Source organism: Excalfactoria chinensis, chromosome 4 (assembly GCF_039878825.1).
Source record: "Excalfactoria chinensis isolate bCotChi1 chromosome 4, bCotChi1.hap2, whole genome shotgun sequence".
Classification (NCBI taxonomy): domain Eukaryota; kingdom Metazoa; phylum Chordata; class Aves; order Galliformes; family Phasianidae; genus Excalfactoria; species Excalfactoria chinensis.
The window spans coordinates 24107046-24125999 of record NC_092828.1 but is presented as its reverse complement, the minus strand read 5'-3'; the positions used below and the strand labels follow the sequence as shown (position 1 = coordinate 24125999).

Below are 18954 nucleotides of genomic sequence, written 5' to 3'. Positions count from 1 at the left end.
GCTCCACTCCGTCAGCTCCCCAGCTGGGAGCCCTGCTGCAGACTCCGAGACTTTCTCCAATAAATCTACATGTAGAGATTTTAACTTCTGTTCAGGTTGGTCACTTGGGGTTAGCACATCAACTTTCACCTACCATGCCTTCTGCCGCATTCTGAGTGCTGTGATAAGGTTCCCTATGGTTTTTACTCTGCTCCGTGCAGTTTTCTTGCACTGTGTATTGTAAGTAAAACACACACTGTCTAACTGAAAGCTCCTATGGAGTCACCAGAGTCACCACTCTGGGTAAATTATGGCAGCCTGGTTGAATCGATACCAAGAAAACAGAACACATGCTTATGCTGAACAGATGTCAACCTGACGTCCAGCATCAGACACCCATTTGCAGCAATGGCAATTGAGATCTTATTTTAAACTAAATTCAGAGCTGGTCAGGCGGTGTTAGTATAAAAATAAAAAATAAATTAAAATAAAGACATTTTAGGCTGATGTTTTATTAGTTCTCCACCAAATTAAATCAATTAACAAATTAAATCAATTAACAACACAGTTTTGAGCTACTGGTTTATTCTGAATAACTGCTTATTCAGAATAACTAAAGTTGAGATGTTACTTTGATTGTAGTTAGTCACCCCTGAAATGTAAGTCTGGGTGAGACAAATGTATGGCACTACCTGGTATTAATCAACTCAAGATGGTGACATTTAAAGTTTCGTACACATTTACACAGCTTTAATGGCTGACAAACTTCAGGAAGTACTTCATCTAAACCACAAGCTTTTTAGGTCAAACAATACACCATACAGATTGGAAATGAAAATATGCATTGTATTTTTATATAAAAGACTGGTCCGGCTCTATCTACACCTGATTATAGTTAGGTAGATTCGTGCTCAAATTATAGTTACCTATAGATATATATAAATATATGTATATATGTGTATGTATAGTTACCTATTTCCAACCTTTCAACCATAAAGCAAGCTTTTTCAGTATAATTGATTATCATGCTGCATGACTGAAAGAAATACGGTGTAGGCCTAAAACTTAAAACATTCAGTCTGGCACACACTATTAGAGCTTCAAGCCATAACAAACCAATTTCCAATGCTTTAATATAATGCTAGACTACTTAATGCTGCAGTAAGGAAATCATTGTGTAGTTAATCCTAATCAAAAGTGACTGATAAAGGTTACATAAAGATGAAGGACAGTATTTCCAATGGCACTGTTACAGGATTATGGTTTTTTCTCATACACACATGCGGTATAAAAATGAAGCCTAAAGGCACAAGACCTGCAAGACAGGCATATGTTTTCCTGGGAGCACCTGGATAATTTATCTTCACATTTACATTCTTGAGGCTGTAGAGTGTGTTTCCTTTAACTTATCTCCTACCGCTCCTGTTCTGAGTCTCCCTGAAGACTGAATGAGCAGCACAACTCACAACTGCACAAATTAAACAGGAGGGCTCTGCCAGCTCCTTGTCCCACCTTTCTTTCTCCTATCAGGACACTGACAGTGCCAATCTAAGACAAATACTGAATTTAAATCTTCACTGTGTAGAAGCAAATTTAGCTGAGCCACTTGTCCACAGTATCTGCTAGTTCTGCATGAACAACATGCTAGTTTGCACTTGATATCATTCAGCTGCACACACTGAAGATTTCATTGAAGAAAATATATCGTATACTCTAAGGAATGGGCAACAAAACACTCACATATTTAGACAGATCTCCAGCAATCTCAGAGGCCCATGCAAACACACGTGGTGTCCTACACTGATATGCAAACACAAAGGTGGTGCTTTTTTACATCCTATGCAGGTTCGGTTCCATCAGCGTATCTCCAAAAAGCTTAAATCAGTTCAAAATCCAGCCTTCTTTTCCCTGGTATTATCACTCGAATTGAGAGCAATACTGTCCTAAAACCATACCGTAATATAAGCCTCAATGACTTTTTTAATTGATCACCTATTGAAATCCATTCTTATATTATTGTTCCTACTTCACACTATTTACAAGTGTGGCATTGCCCAGGCTTGCAAATGAGAGAAAGGGGAAAAAAAGAACCTCATGATTTTAAAAATTCTTATTAAATTACCAAGTAATCAACTAGATATTGATAGTCTGTTCTTCCATAGGGTCTCGCAAACTATGACAGCAATCCTTTTTTACATGCTCTTTCACATTTGATGGTTAATTCCACATAAGTTTTATTGGTATGCATTCTCTGCACTGTTGTTATGTGTACAAAAAGAAGCATAGGAGCTATTAATGTCTAACCTGACATCAAAAACAATCCTCTGTCTGGCCTATGGATGTAATTGTCCATAAATAAGCTATTCAGGCAATGAGTACTGTATATACCTATAAAGAGACAACTGCCTACTGAGTGCAATTAAGTCCTAGAGCTACTTCCACTCATCAGCCGCTATTTCACTAGTTTTCTTTTTGAGACTACTAGCTCATCCAGTACATGTGGAACAAGATGAGATGGTCCACCAAGCAGTGTCTATCTCTCTTTTACAGCCTTTTTCAGGTCTTTGGGGACACTAGTACCTACTGTGATCATAGGTGAGTGCAAGTTTGGAACTACACTGCCTCTCATGCTTGTCAGGAAGAAACATGCTCTCAACGTTGTCATAATTCTCACAGTTGGAAGGGAAACTTACTTCAATTGAAAATAACAACACAGGCTGAAGACAAAAAAACACTTTCTAATTCAAAAACAAACCAAAAACTGTGCAATTATTTAGCCATTGCTAATAAAAAGTTCTGAAAAATTCTTCATTTTGTTGCTCAAAATCATACTTGGGATGCCTAATGATCCTGCTGCCACACAATCTGCAGGCGCTCATTTTTTTCCACAGCTATGGTGGTTTGAATCACAAGATCAGTGCAGCACTATGTAGGCTTACCTCAAGCCCAGATGAATGGCTCTCAGTAGGCTCTGAGGGCACATACCACTTTGCATTTTCTCTTGATCTTAGATAAGTACAACATATATATGCACGCACCTTTCTCTTGTGTCTTTTTCATTCATCCAAGGAAACTCTGTGAATGGTATTTTATGCATGAGACTTCATTCTGCTCTCATTGGTTCCTAACAGGCTTAATTCCAATGAAAATATATTTGTAGAACAAGAGTACAGCTGATCCATGATTCATGGGGACCAATGCTAAAGTCTGCCTGAAGTCTGTGCCAAAGAGTTTCGTGCCAAGGTTTTAAACCACACAAGAAGCAGAGAGGAGCATGAATATATAAACCTGTACAAGATCTCTGGAAAGAAATCACAGAAATTGTTCATGTAACATAATTTTAAGAACGAAATAATTTCAGAATCATTAAAAATATTTTGTTCATGCTATTACAGGAACACTAATGAACTGTCATGTTCCAGTGCACACGCTATTGCAACAGCAGGCAGAAAGGGTTTTGGTTTGGTTTGGTTTTTTGCTTCTAATTGTTTATATACCCAAAACTGCAGAGATAAATCCTCCTTTGAAAAATCAAATATTGACTGGAATGAGACAGTGAACTTGATGAATTATATATCAGAATCACTATGATAAATCTTATGTTTCCATGTAAAAACTCAGGACCCCGGGCAGTCGCTCATTTGACAAAGGAGATATTTAAAAGGATGTGTGTGAGAATGTCACATCTCATTTCCTAAAACTGTAAATAAGCACCAGCTAATTGAATTGTTTTCAAGTAACAACTAACATCAACATTCACCATTTAAGTTATGCTAAAGATCCTATCAAGATAAATGGAAGCGTTTGGTATCTAGAGAAACCATTCTAGAATTATTGCATATCCTTCCATAAGATTACAGCAAGGGTTCCTCAGTGCTCTGTAACCTTTGCCAAATTAGTGTGATCATATATGGCATGCACGTCTTTTTCCTTAAATTGGAAGGACTGAATTAGTGTCTACAGTCATAAATAAGACTACTAAAGTTATAAAAACACACTGGAAAAAAAAACAACATAACACAGTCCATTTAGAGTTCACGGCCATTCACATTATTGCGACGCTTGAGGTATTCCTTGAAGAGGAAAAGGCACAAGTGATGTTGATGGATCCAGATGTACAGATCACAGGAACTTATCCAGTTATCTTAATGAGCTGTTGTAGAAAAAAAAAAAACACATTTCAGCACAATCATTTTTCCTATATGTCTAAATTGTCTAGGCTTCAAGGTGAGTGCAAATTCATATTGCTTGAAATAACCCTAATCCTCCACACCACCCACCCCACCTAGCTACCTCTGTAAAGGCACGGAGCCAGTCAGCATGCAGACTGATAACTGTCTCTCTTGTGGGAAGGGGAACAAGTTTTACTTACTATAGACCAGGCCAAAGCAAAGGCAACCAGCAAAAAGAAAGCACGTGACAGTGCTCTGAGCAGAGTGAAAAGTAAGCCATCTTCAAATGCAGAAATTTCAGCCCCTTTACATACACAGAAAAAGGGCTACTCATTTTAAGAACAAGACTTGGACAAGTATTTAAGAGTCAAAAACATTCAGCATCCTATTTCATCTCTTTGCTCAGTCATTCAAGGGCTTAATGTGAAAATCATGAATCATTAAGAATATTCCCACCTACTTGGACTTCCACTTCTCTGTGGTGAAGGACTACGGCTTCGAGATAACTGCAAGACAAACAGAACGGAGGATTCAGGTGTGCCAAAGTACAGATACTTTCTGTACCCAAGAAAGGCGTGTGGGGACCCATCAATATTAAAAAAATGTGCATACTTTACTCTCCAGTGCAACTCCAGTGGTACAACATGAAATTCAACAAGTCCCTAGTCTTTCTGAATTCAAATTATATGCTGCTTTATAGACTACCAGCATTCAGCAGAGTCTTACATGAGACAGAAGAGGACTCACGCTACGGCTGCGATTCCCACTTCTACTTCTGCTCCTGTGAGACCACTACGAGAGAAGAGATTAGAAACTTCTTTTAAAAGAGAGTATTTACAAAAAGCAGACTCTGCAAGCAGACTTGTCATGCTGGGACAAGGTGTGAGGACACAGAACAAGCACTAAATGCAGTGAATTTTCTTCCTAAAAAAAAGGCTCTGTCAACTGCAGTGCAACTTTTATTCCATGACGAATATATTAAAGTGAACCATTCATCTTAAATACTGGATGAGAATTTAAATCAGACATTTGACAGAGACCACTCCAGCCATATAGGGAACAATCAAGAATTCATCTTTTTAAATTTTGGGGGAAAAAAAGCTCAAATCCAATTGCTTCCCTTAACATGTTGATTTAAAATTGAGTTTAAATCTAATGACTTCTCTTAATACATTCCTCAAGGAAAGAACATACCAGAGCTCCTCTTCTTGTGACTGCTTCTCCCTTCACAATCACAACATCATTTTCCATTAGAGCAGGCCATACATGATAGGCCACCAAGGCAGCTGTGTAATCTGAGTCAACACTGCGATGATACCTGTAGTAACACAGCGTACAAGAAATATCAGTGTGTAAGTGTAATGTGATGCTTCTTGTTACTAAGGCTGACAAGAAGCAGAATATTAGTATAGCTCATAAGCATCTTTCTTGACATGATTTGCACACCATAAAAATAAGTTTTCTTTAAGTGAAGGTATATAAGAAATCCATTCGCAAGCCAGACTTGGTAGAACAGTTCAGATGGCTGGGAGGCTATGTACCTGTATATACCCCACACTAGTCAAGGCCCGTGCATCCACTAACAGATTAAATCTCCTGAGCAGTTTTTTGACAGTCACGGTCATCACATCTTCCTGAAATATCTTGTCAAAACGAGACCCTTATAAAGGATATTACAGAAATATTCAGGATACTAGGATCTAAATTTATGGTCGAGATTATGAGACGCGTGAGGCAATTTTACAAGTAGGATCCTCAGATACTGATAATGAAATGCTGACTTTCCTAAAAATTACTTGGAAGGGCTGCATTAATGCAACAGATACATATTACCTCCCAAACTCTGCAAAACTGGCTGAGTAATAAATGCCCGGTTTTGAATATTCAAACTCAAAACAAATACCAAAAAACTAGAACAGAAAACAGCAATGCATTTATACATTTCTAAAGCATATGCAATTGCAACTCATGTAGAATAATGCAATAAATAAGCAAGAAATTCTGCCGGAGGAAGACATAAGGTAAAATGTGGTTTGTTCAGCCCTTTTGTAGAACGCTACCACACCTTACACCTATCTCAGTTCCTACAAATTTCACTCTGTAGCAATACAGCACACATCTATGCTATACACATAAATGTATCTATGCCACATGTTTACCTATGCAGGTAGATAGGTAGATGTAGGCATATGTGCTTATACACACACACCTCTTACAGCAGCACATATAAATACACACACATTTCTTGAAGGCCGTACACATTAAGGAGGTGGAGAAAACATCTGAAGACTATTCTCTAGCACTGCTGCCTTCTTAGATCAGCCAGTTGTTTTGGATATAAAATAGCTAACTGACTAGAATGTGGACAGTTCTAGTCATGTATGACTTTGTTCTCTGTTGAAGGGTCACTTCCATTTTTATTTCTCTCCTTGGCTTCTCAAGTTCCTCTCATTTGGGCTCCATTCTATTTTATTTTATTATTAGAATCCTCCCTATTTCTGCACCATTTCTTGCTTTCAAGAGCAGCTTTGAGCTATCAATCCCATTAGTTTTCTTGAAGGCCTGCTAAGACCCTGTCAGCCAACACAGAGATCAGCCCTAGCCCCATGGAAAAAAGAAAAGAAAAAACTATGTTATGGCGTGTATTTTCTTTAAACAAAAATCCCATCTCTAAAAGGCATTTTTCTTTTTTCTCAGCTCTAAACTAGAAGAGACAGGAGCATATTATAATCCATATGTCATATATCAGCCACAGCCTGAAAATCACAGCACAGATGTTGATAGATCTTAGTATCAGCCACCAACAGCCAGATGTCAGTAAAAATGACTTACCAAATGGACTAGAGAAACAGAGCAAAGATGCAGGCATTTTATAAACAGTGAACACAGACAGAGACTAAGCAGGGAAAGGAAGAACAATAATTTTCCTCTGAAAAGATAGATTTTACAAACTGAAGAGATTGAAGTTTATCTAGAAAATTGCTATGCCGCTCATTAAAAAAATAAGCTCTAAAAGCTGGCCTATATCCCAGCATTTCTATACCATTATAAACTTTAAAAACATAAGGAATTCATCACAGACCAGGAATATCTGTGCCAAATTCACGTTCACCAATCTTAAACCTTCATATAAGTTAGGAAAGAAATAGAACATGCATCTGATGGATTTTTTTCCATCTTAGGTTTTTATAATAAGAGTCTCAATGAAAACAGGGCATTCTTACTTGGTCTCACTGAAGAACTCACCATCCATACCAAAAGCAATGTCAAGAGGAGGAGTGAGTGTCTGCATTGAAAAAGCCATACGGCATAGTTCTCGAATAAAACTGCTGATGACAGCAAAATCAAGTTCTGGTGTGGATGAAATCTTTGGATTGATTTTCATGGAGCGAATTACTTCCTGAAAATAAACACAACTGAGTTATTAGAGCTCACTACTACTTTTATTCATGGGAAAGTAAGGAAATCCATCTGAAACATGACTCTCAGCTTAAGACACTTAAAATTCAGTATAAAAGGCTCTCAGAATTGTTATCTTAGGTTACTCCAGAAAATATTAGGTTCAGAAAGCTAGAAAAACAGCAATAGAGTTACAGTACTGACATTGGTCTTAGGAGAGAGAGACAGTTTTTCAGTACAGAGCTTAAGAAAAATAATAAAATTCACCTTATATCTGTGATTAATACAGTAGCACCACAACTTATCAATGCTGTTATTCTGGCAAAGATATTATAGTCATGGGCAAATTAAACAAGTGACACCCAGGCCATAACAATATTATTCTGGAAAATAGACTGCTACAAGACATAAAATCCATGCAATAAACTTCTCTTCCTGCTCCAGGGTACACCACATTTCTGGTTTACACTGTGAATTTACTAGCTACTGAGGTTGACCAACACATCCCTTCCCTGCTGCCCTTGACTTACATTGACGCTGCCTTGAACATCATACAGATCCTCATGGCGAACTATATAATCCATAACAGTGTCTTCAAGTGACTCGGGCCCCGAGTGCCCTATAGATAATGTCTTTCTTACACGCATTTTGAACTGCCTGTAGGCCATCTTTGCTGCTTGGAACGACTCCTGGAAATATATAGAACGTCCAGTTAAATTCAGAAGTTTGCAAGGTCAGATTTTTGTCAGTCTGAAAGGATGATTTTAACCCGGTGTTATAAGGATGAAGATAAAACACTGCTGGAGAAGCGATGGCTGAATATATCCCTCTTATGGGGGGACTTCTCTGATGAAATCAAGTTGTGATTAATTTTTCCAAGGTGGGGTTGAAAAGCTTTCCAGGTAACACTCCGCTTGCATATAGGATACACAGACACACATATATATGCAACAGAAGTACATTCCAAGACATCAAGAGCAGAATTTAATAATTGCATTTAGGTGCTACAGCCTAACATGTCAGACAGCAGTACTTCTTGTCTGTTGGGAAGAATGTTGGGGTACAGACCATTGTGGAAAAAGAAACTGCAGTAAATTAGATGTGCTTGGGATCACACACATTAAAAGATGCACTACCTCTCTGACACAGGTATGCAGTTATTTACTATGTGAATTTTATTAGACGAGAAAATTAAACAGAAAAAACGAAAACAAATTTCTTCAGGCTGAGCTCACAGTAAACGTGAGCTATGTAGGTAATTCCAAGGGATCCAATAAAACTAGAAAAACATACAGCTACAGGCAAGAGGGAATCATGACATGAAACGTTTTCAGCTCCATATAATGTAATATTTCCAAAAGTACTAATTTAAACGAGACAGTGATGCTTAGTGCAGGAGTCATCTACCTTTCAAGCCATTCTGAATTACCTTATGAGCACATGTACTGCAGATCACTGACCCTGTAATAATGCAGGGGCAAGATAGACATAAAAGGACATTAAACTAGGTTTAATGTAAAAGTGGGAGGGAAGGAAACAAGAAGAGATGTTTTCTTTTTTGTACCTCACAAACACAGTGTAATCCAATCCAGTCATAGTATTTTATGAAATGAGACGTATTTTCTTTTCTTACCACTACTGCATTGTATATTATCCTCTGCACCATCTCCATATCATTGATGTACACCCTCAAAATCCTCTCTGCATCAAAGCGATCTTTAGAATAAATGTCTCCAAAGCGAGTAACCAGGAAGGTGTGACGTGAAGCATTTGTTCTCCTGGCTCGGCCAGGTGAGAAGCTCCTCAGGGGAAGAGGACTAGGTGACCTGCTCCTCACGCGCCTCGGGGAAGGAGAGCGGCTCCGTGCAATCCTAGGAGAGACATGCAACAAAACATGCAGTCACTTCAGCATCTGCAGATGCCTTGGCCTAATGGCAGCTTTACATTAATTTAATTATCATCAGGGACACTGAGATTTGAAGCCAAAATAATCAAAGAAGTAAAGCTGCAGGTGATTTAGCAAGAAGGCATTTGTGTCAGTGTATGTCATGGGCTAGATCCTAACTGATAAAACAAAACAACTTCCAAAACTGTATAAAGCTATTCACTTCATTCTGGATAAACACACTTTTAACTACAAAAACTTCAGAGATACACTTCTCTTCCAGGATCACTGAAAAGCTGTGAAGTTCAACAAATGAGAATAGTAATTTCTGCCCCAAAATGGTGCGATATGCAAAGAGGACTTACAAAAGAACACAAATAATCTGTTTTTATTCTGTACGGCTGTTTTCAACATATTTATTAAAGCTATTCTCTTTGTTGCAAGCTGTAAAAGTTCATACACTAGGAGAAACCAGTTTGAAGTGTTTATGTTCCTTTGCAACCAAAGTGCAAAAGTTTAACTTTTATTCATGCTTCACATTAACGTGAGGAGCCACCTCATGCCACCTAACCTCTACAATCTCTTCAATCCAGTGACTTCTTCGAAAAATGGCCCTACCTGCTCTGCAAAACAGTCTTTTGGGCATCCAGGATAGTAAGCTCATCCCACAACCTTTCAATCTGCTGCTCACAGTCACTCAGATGATCTAACCTCCTCAGTGAGTCCTCCTCCTGGGCACGGGAATCCTTCAGACTTAACCACATGGAATAAAGTCAGTCAGGAGATGCCCTTCTACCAACAATGCAAACCATCTATCAATTAACCCTTATCAAACGAGAACAAGAGACTCCTTGTACTGAAATACAATGAGATTAAAAGATAAACAATACTCTCAAGTACACTTTAAAGTATAAAGATGCCATGTGGCAGGAGGCCGGATACACTGCACTGTGTTACAGGAGAGATAACTGGCTAACTTCTGGTGTCCCTTAGATCATGAGGTCAAAGAAAAACATCAGTTTCTTCCTCATATTCTAACTCACCTAGAGTAGAAAACTGTAGGAAAGAAAATGGAGCTGACAGTTATTTTCTCGTATCAGGTCTTCAGATACTTCTCTTTGATTATTTTGCTCAGAGGACATCACTAATGCTATTATTTGAATAATATCAGAAGCAAACAATTCCTCTTCTGCTCTTCCCCCCCCAAAAAAGTGTTTCCCAAACATCCACAAATTTACCATCTACTGTTTACTCTTACATAATGTAAGGAAGCATCTCAACACCTCTACTTCCCCTCCTAGCACAAACATTACTGTTACTTTCCTCTTCCTGAAAAAAAAGCCAATGCTTTCTATTCGTTTCAGTTTGTTCTCCCTTCTCTTGACTAAAGAGCATTAGTGAGATCTTCCACAATCTGAACCAATGAAAGTGATTACACCTATCAATTGCCAAGCTTCCTGCTCAGAAGAAGCTGACGGAAAGCTTTAAGAAACCAGACTGAGAAGACCACAGGTGATAAGGCCAGCAAATCTGTCACGACTGTCCTTCCAAACCAGTTAGAAAAGGCTGCAGACACAGAACAGTGTTTTATATCCACTTTTATTTCCAGCTAAGGCTAGAATCCATTCCTTAGTGTTTGAAATTCCACCATTCCAACTATTATAATATGGTTACCTTCAACCACTTTCCTACGAGAAAATACAACAGCCTCAAGAACTCCTGTTGAATATTTGCCTATTGCTCTTTGCACAACAGCATCTCACTGCTAGCCTCCAGTTTAGAACAATTCAATAGTAACAAGGACCCTCCCCATTCCACCACTCCTTTAATTAAGCTTGACTCACAAAGAAATTCAAGCCAAAATCAAACCCACTTAGGTCTTGTTTCCCAGATGCATTTATTTTTCTCTATTTTTTAAGAGTCTTTTTTGACAGAGAAAATACAACCTCCCAAAGTCAATGATTTAAGGTATTATGTAGAACGTTAATAATTATAATCACATTTATCAACCTTTCTTTCTGCTAACCTATATAGTAAGTCCTCTATAAAGCAGATGAAGACAGAAAAGTCCTCATGGCCTTATTTTCATCAGCAAGCTGTCACTCAGTTTGATTACACTTTGGCAAAACTCTAAATATCTGAGGAGTTAACTCCCATTTGTAATAGCACTAATAGGGTTTTGTTCAGTCTGCTTATAACAATGGGTTTTTCAGGCGAGAACCTGAAAAACTTCCAATTATTTTTAAATATTGATTACTATTTCAAAAAAGAAGCTATTTTTGTTCATAATTCTGCAGTAAAAGGTAAATCCTGTTATGATGCAAATCCCAATATAACAAAGGTTTACACTGACTCTACAAGTTAATTACACTGAGCCTAGAACACACCTGCTCTAACAGCTCAAGAGAAAGAGATGTCTGGCAAAAAAATGATTTAAGTCTACAGTACAGACAGGCTACAGACAAGACAAATGAGATCAACAGCTATTCCAAAAAGTAAAAAAAAGAGTCAAAAGCAAAGGACAGTCCTGGCTAACTGCTATTTCAGTAAAATAGATAAACAGATAGAGACAGATAAATAGATAAAAGGATAGACAGACAGATGAGCCTGCCCTAGATGGCACAGGCAGGTAAAGATGAGGCAAATCTGATTTTACTCAGCTAAAAGGGTTACATTTTTTATAGTCATTTGAGTTGGAAGGGACCCTTAGAGATCACCTGGTCCAACTCTCCTGCAGTTCTGAAAAGCTGTCTCAAAGAACGCAGAAATTGCTTCAATCGGAAGTTCAGAACCCAGGCAAAAGACTCAAAGACAGAGTTGCCAACTAAACTGAGGGTGAACATGAACTATAAGCACGTGGAGATCCCAGAAATCCTGAATTCACAAGAAGACAGGAATGCTTTATTTTCTGTCATTAGTACAAACACCAACATGCATTTCCATGCAGTCTGCATTAAGACCTACACATGTAATTTGTTCTCTACTAATTGCTTTCCTCTGGAAAACAGTGATCAGGTTTCATCTAAGAATTAAAATATTAATATGAGCTAATTTTCAGAAAAAAAAAAAATCTAAAAGAAAAGTATTTAATGGGAATATGCATCTATCTTCCACGTATCCCTTCAAAAAGTTAAAGTCTGAAGTGATGGACACCTAACAGGGAAAGTCCACAGATGAAATCCATGAATTAACATTATTCCAGAAGCAATGATAGGCATATTCCAGAAGCAATGATAGGCAACCTCAACAACTCTTTCACATTCTTTTCTAATGATATAGCCATAAAAAGGGGGCTATATTTCATAACAGTGAAGAATTATAACTGCTTCTAGAACTGTAAAACCAGCCACAAATGAAAATTAGTTTAAAAAGCCACTGCACTGAAGTGGAATGGGAAGACCCCCCAGCTGCTCTATTACTGATCCAGATTAACTTCCCAGATGTTGATGCAGAGATGGCAGCATTACAAATACCCACATCCATTTCTGTGCAGAGAGGCAAAAGGATTTGGAAAACAGTCTGAAAGGAAAAGTCTTATAAATAACTTTTCCTTAAGACAGAGAGACCAAAATGTTTTCTGTCTAAGATGCATGTTTGCTTTCAAGAGCACCATAGCAGTAAATCTGCTATGTTCCAAATATGGTTTACTCCTATTAATTTTATCTACAAGACTGAATGCTATCAAGCTGATCATTTCAAAGTAACTCTTCCTCTAACCTAAAGAGAAAAGGATATAAGTTCAGAGAGAATAACTGCTTCTCACTTGGACTGATTTGTGCTAATTGTTGCTAGAAAGCAGAGGAAAAAACTCCAAGATACCAAGGACCTAGACATATTTCTCTGTAGCATAGGACAGTGTAGTAGAATAATCAGCAGCCACTCAGGTAGAAGACAGTCTTTGCATGCTGACCTTCTGCCACAAATGCTGCAAGATTAGATTTTTCTTACGCTGCTCTTAGCTGAGTAATTTCATCTGCTTCTGTCAAAAGAGTAGCAGCTGATTTGGTCTTTGTGTCCTCAAGAGCCAACTGGGTTTGTGCCAGACTGCAAGAAAAAGTAATAACCTTCATAGCAAAGGCAGAGATTACACCAGAGGATTTAATATGACTGTTTCAGCAGACCAAATCTGTACTAATCTGACATATGAAAACCATCACAGTGGGCTTTGTGCAGACTATCAGCACACCAAATAGTTTATAAAAGTCATATCTGACTAAACAATAACAGAATTATTTTGCTACAAGTTGTATTTTTTTTTCATTAAGGCTTAACTAGTTTCTTCATCTATTCCAACAATTTATAGTGCTCAAAATGACTTCACTGTCTGTAAATGGGGTATCATGGGACACAAATTCTCTTCCTTTTCTATCTGTCCCCTGCTATCAAGAACTACACAATAATGACTCTGTAGCATCATTCATCCTGGAAGGATGAAAACACAACTTCACTCCTGCCTGAAATACCTACAATTACCTCTTTTGAATTTTCTGCCTTCCAGAGTCCTGCCTGCAAACCACAGCCAGCCCCTCTCTAACCTGACTGGACAAAGAAATGCAGCCCACAAAGCTGTGAAGAATCTTTGCCACTGACTTGCCAGTTCTTATGGAACAAGCCTAAACCTGCCTTGTTTTGTACTGCAAACCGCCACACGCTCAATCTCTTGTAGTGATTAAAGTTTCCTTGTATTTCTCAACTTGACCATCCAACACTTCTCCCCAGCTCAGCAAATAAAGTCTGTCCACACAGGAGCGTAGGATGAAGTGCTTCACACTTAAGCTTTATACATACAGAACTTCATACGTACATAGAACCACAAAATAGCTGAGGTTGGCAGGGAGCTCTGGAGCTTGTCTGGTCCAACCCATGCTAAATAGGTATGCACAGAGCATGCTGCCCTTTTGAAGATCTCCAAGGAGAACACAACAGTGCTCAATTGCCTACACAGTGAAGACGTGCTTCGTGATGTTCAGAGGAAATCTTTTGTGTTTTGGTTTGTGCCCACTGCCTCTTGTCTCCTCTTCTAGCACACAGCACCACTGAGAAGAGATTGGCTCCATTTTCTTTACACTCTCCCCTCAGGTATTGATTTATATACATTTGTATGATCCACTAATCATACAATTAAGTCAAGCTCCAACCCCCTGCCATGGGCAGGGTTGCCTCCCATCAGATCAGGCTGCCCAGGGCTCCATCCATCCTGATCCTGAATGCCTCCAGAAATGGTGCACCCACAGCTTCTCTGGGCAGCCTGTGCCAGTGCCTCGCCGCTCTGATTTCCCACAACCCTTCTCAATAGTCAGAAATATCAACACACAACAACTCCTTTGCTTATTAAGTCTTCCAGGTTGGAATTATTTTTGCAAGATTACCTAGTTCTGGCAAATTTGTTGGAAGAGGGGATTGAGTGCAACCTCAGTAAGCTCGGAGACGACACCAAGCTGGGAGGAAGTATGGATCTGTACAAGAGAAGGAAAGCCCAACAGAGGGTTTGGCTGAGGCCAGTGGGATGAAGTTCAACAGGACCAAATGCTTGGTCACAACAACCCCATGCAATGCTACAGACTTGGGGGGAAAGCGACAGGAAACTGAACAGAGGAAAAGGATCTGTGTGTGTTGACTTGCCAGCTAAACATGAGCAGTATGCCCAGGTGCCCAAGGAGGCCAATGGCATCCTGGCTTGTATCAAAAATAGCAGAGCCAGCAGGAGCAGGGAGGTGACCATCCCTCTGTGTTCAGCACTAGAGAGGCCGCACCTCAAGAACTATGTTCAATTTTGGGCCCCTTGCTACAAGAAAGGGTTTGGAGCACAAGCTTTACAGGGAGCAGCTGTGGGAACTGGGATTGTTTAGTTTGGAGGAGGCTGAGGGCAGACCTGAGCTCTTTACAATGACCTGAAAGGAGGTTTCAGCAAGGTGGGGGTTGGCCTCTTCTCCCAGGTAACAGTCACAGGGTGAGATAACAGTCATAATGGCCTTAAGTTGTGCCAGGGGAGGTTCAGGTTGGATAGTAAGAAAAATTTCTTCTCTGAAAGAGCAATAGTGCATTGGAACAGGCTGCTGAGGGAGGTGGTAGAGTTACCATCCCTTGAAGTTGAAAGGCATAGATGCAGCACTGAGGGACATGTCTTAGTAAGCATACAGTGATGGGTGGACAGTTGGACTAGATGATCTCAGAGGCCTTTTCCAGCCTCAATGATTCTAAGGAATGCAAGAACAAAATAACCTTCTCTTTTTCCAGGTGTTGTGGAGTCCTTCTCTGTTTCACCCTTTCACTTCTGATACTTAATATATACTGACCATAAGATTTTTTGTTGCCTAATCTTCTTTTCAAGCGGATCTTTTAACTCAGAGGTGACCAAGAGACTTCTCTGATAGTTAAAAATCAAAATGCCTGCATTTATCCAAGAACCAGATGATAATATGAGAGTAGGAGGTATCCGTCATCTTAGGATACATGATGAAATATTCTGCTTTCTCAAATCCAGATTACGCAGTTTGCAGTCCTGAGAACTCGATATTCTTGGGGTTTCTTAATAGAAGTACTGATTGATATCCCTTTCTGTATTAACCAAATGATTGATGATTTTGTGATCCTAAGATTGTCAACATCCATTTTTCTCACACTGAACAGAATACACTGGAAAACGTCTGCCACTTGGAGTGACATCTGAAATGTACAAACTGGACCAATTTGTATATGGAGCTGACAAGTTCTTTTGCAACCAGAGTGCTCCATAAAAATGTGCTTCATGCAGCCCAAAGACTGTTCAGTCCCATCGGTTTATGTAAAAATCTGCCTTTCTTCCTTCATCTTACCATAATGGCTTTTGATCTTAGAAATCCACTTACCGATTACATACTAATTATCATATATTCACTTCTACCCCACTTTGAACACAAATGGACAGTATTCTGAAACACTGACTTTAAGCCAGAAATTAATAGATTTACAAATCTTCCAGTATTTAAGTGTCAATTGAAGTATTGTAGGGAAAAATAGGGAGCGGGGGGGGGGGTGGAAGGAATTCTTATGGGGATTCAATTCCCAGTTAATTCCCCTACTCTTGTTGCACATGGTCAAGCTCCAGACGAGTTGAAGTCAGTTCGTCCTGCAGTTCCTGTAGCTGAAAAGTCTGACTGGCGGCCAGCTGCCTCAGTTGTCTCTCTTTCTCAATTGAATCCTACAGTGAAACAAAATAAGAGTTTCAACTTCTACCTTACAGAATCCTTCAGTAACATGGCAATCTTAGCATACATGTTTCCAAACAGTAAAGACCATAGAATTGCTCAGGTTGGAAAAGACCTTAAAAATCATCAAGTCCAACAACTCAGCCTTCTCTTCCCCAGACTAAACAGCTCCAGAATCCTACTCCTGCAACACACCAGAGTCTGAGGGATGTTCTATGGGCCAATGAAAAGGAAAGCTGCACAAAACCACAGCTTCTACTAGAAAGCAAAAACTCCTCCATATTGTCGCTCGTTAACAAAACAGCGAGAGCCTTAGAGGGCCAGAAGTAACTGTAATGAGCTCTTTGATTTACCTTTCAAAAGAAATGAAAGATGAGACAGAGATTGTACAGTTGTCACCATGAGCAGCCAATGACATATTTCATTAAGCAAAATGAGGGAGGGAGGCCATTATTAATAGAAAGTTATCAAATTTACACCATGCAATTCCATCACCTACCTGAGTCAAGGAAAGGCTAGTTTCGAAGAGCCTTCCTGAAGTAGCATGGGAAAATGAAGTCCCTAACCATGGCAGGAGACGAGTTTTTATTGTCTCTACACCTGCATAATGCCCACCTAGGAAAATACAAGCATGAGGAAACCATAAGACACTTACACAGAGACGGAGCTTAAAAAGATGGCAGATGTGGACTATGCCAGTAATAAGGCAAGGCACTGACTTACCTTCTCGAGATGTCTCATTGAGGATTGTGAAGAGCTGCCTTTGAATCAGAGATGCCATTTCTATTAATTCACAACACTGGTTCAGATTTTGATCACAGGAATTGATCTGTAAATCAATTGGTATTAATAGATCTGGGGTAGAATGGTTCCTGTGGTGATCCTGACATTAAAAGGTTGGCTCTTTATGTGGCTTTATTATGATGATTACATTTCCACAGCTATTTCCTACTGCACCCTTCAGAACAATCGTGTTGCTAATAAGCACAAAGGCTACACAGCACCCCATTAAATCACCACCAGAAAAAACTTTGGAAATAGATTCCTAATGGCCCTAACCCATGCATTGTCACCTCACACCTGAGTGCTGCAGCACGCTCTTCTCTGTCCTCAAGGAGTACAGTCTCACCCTGCTAACATTCACCACACCACCACCGCAAATTGCATTTTTCCAGCTCATTACACTGACACGACACCCACAGCGCTCCCATCTGCCAGCTCTGCTCCTCACAGCTGAGAGCTGCTAATCTCCATCTCCAGGACCTGTAGACTACCCTCACCCACCTCCTGTGCTGTTGAGCAGCCCCAAGGCCTGCTGCCAGCACCCACACGCAAGGTATAAAGCGAGTGCTCCTGTTCTCCCTGGTGTCCCATGCTCTGCAAACCTTTATCAGCCTCCTCAAACTGCTCCTTGCCCTCGGCGAGGAATCCTGCACAAAAGCTGATGGGCACCGTAACCCTACATACAACAAACCATGTACAAAAGGCTCGCGTCTCTGCTCAAGACCTTCACCCAAGCAAAGCAAAGACGTTGTAGCTGCGCACGCCAGGGGCAGCAGTGCGTACACGTGCGCGTCCCAAAGCTGCGCTCAGAGGGCAGCTGCGGAACCACAACACGGCGGGCGCCGAGCAACCGCCGCCTCCCGCCGCCCTGCGGCCCCACGGCCGTGCTGCCCGCGGCTCCCGGGGAGAGGCAGCCGAGGCTCTGCGCACCTCGTAGTCCTGAGACCAGCTCTCTAATTTGTCTTGCATTAGCCGGCAGCTCCCGACGAGCTTCCTCAAGCTGCCAGCCATGCTCGCGGGCAGCTCTCTCACGGGTGGACCCGCAGTTGGGACGGGCCGCTGTGCTCTCGTTGTCCCGTCCCGTCCACCCGGGAGCCCTCCGATGGTAGCGCGGGAGGAGCTGGTGTCTCCCGCCGGGGCTCACAGCTGCGGGCGGCGCCGCGGCCCCGCCGCCTTTATAGCCGCGATTGTAACGTAGGCCGGTCGCGCCGGGTGCCAGGACGACGCAAGCAGGGCGCGCTTCGCTTGTAGCAACGGGGCGGCCGCTCCGCGGACCCATCGCCCGCCCCGGCCCGGCCCAGCGCGGCGAGGAGCGCAGGGGCACACGGGCACACGACGCGCCCGCCGGGTGTCGCCATAACATTTCTCCGCCCGCTGCGGCCGCCCTCGCCGCTGCCTGCCCGGTATGGGCCTGAGGAGGGGGCGGCGGCGGAGTGGGAGAGCGGTGTCACCGCATCTCTCATTTTCATTTCCCAGCGTGGAAAAATAAAGCGAATCTCGCTTTGGCTAAACGCATAGAAATGCACGAGTTATTTGCGAGGGGTCCCGT

The 18954-nt window shown here is 40.8% G+C and overlaps 1 protein-coding gene across 5 annotated transcripts; it reads right to left on the bottom strand.

Moving 5' to 3' along the window:
* Window positions 1-463: 463 nt before the first annotated feature.
* SPATA18 (spermatogenesis associated 18) lies at window positions 464-18765 on the bottom strand. 5 transcript variants are annotated; one of them, XM_072335283.1, is made up of 12 exons: window positions 18336-18765; window positions 17346-17451; window positions 17122-17237; window positions 16497-16615; window positions 10054-10188; window positions 9184-9421; window positions 8081-8239; window positions 7376-7551; window positions 5346-5469; window positions 4878-4943; window positions 4608-4657; window positions 558-4132 (listed from the first exon to the last, which is right to left on the bottom strand). In XM_072335283.1, exons 1-12 carry the CDS (start codon window positions 18414-18416, stop codon window positions 4120-4122), a joined length of 1383 nt encoding a protein of 460 aa, XP_072191384.1. In that variant the 5' UTR covers window positions 18417-18765; the 3' UTR covers window positions 558-4119. The 5 variants fall into 5 exon arrangements, with proteins under 5 accessions (XP_072191387.1, XP_072191384.1, XP_072191385.1 ...); XM_072335284.1 differs by having other exon boundaries at window positions 4612-4657; XM_072335287.1 differs by lacking the exon at window positions 18336-18765 and adding an exon at window positions 18008-18166.
* Between the last annotated feature and the right edge of the window lie 189 nt (window positions 18766-18954).

Coding starts and splice junctions, on each gene's coding strand:
- SPATA18 (XM_072335283.1), bottom strand. CDS start 18,416: ATGGCTGGCAGCTTGAGGAAGCTCGTCGGGAGCTGCCGGCTAATGCAA. Junction 10,189..16,496: donor CTTGACCATGTGCAACAAGA/GTAGGGGAATTA, acceptor CATGTGGTTAAG/TCTGAAGGATTCCCGTGCCC. Junction 8,240..9,183: donor TAATATACAATGCAGTAGTG/GTAAGAAAAGAA, acceptor ATATATTTCCAG/GAGTCGTTCCAAGCAGCAAA.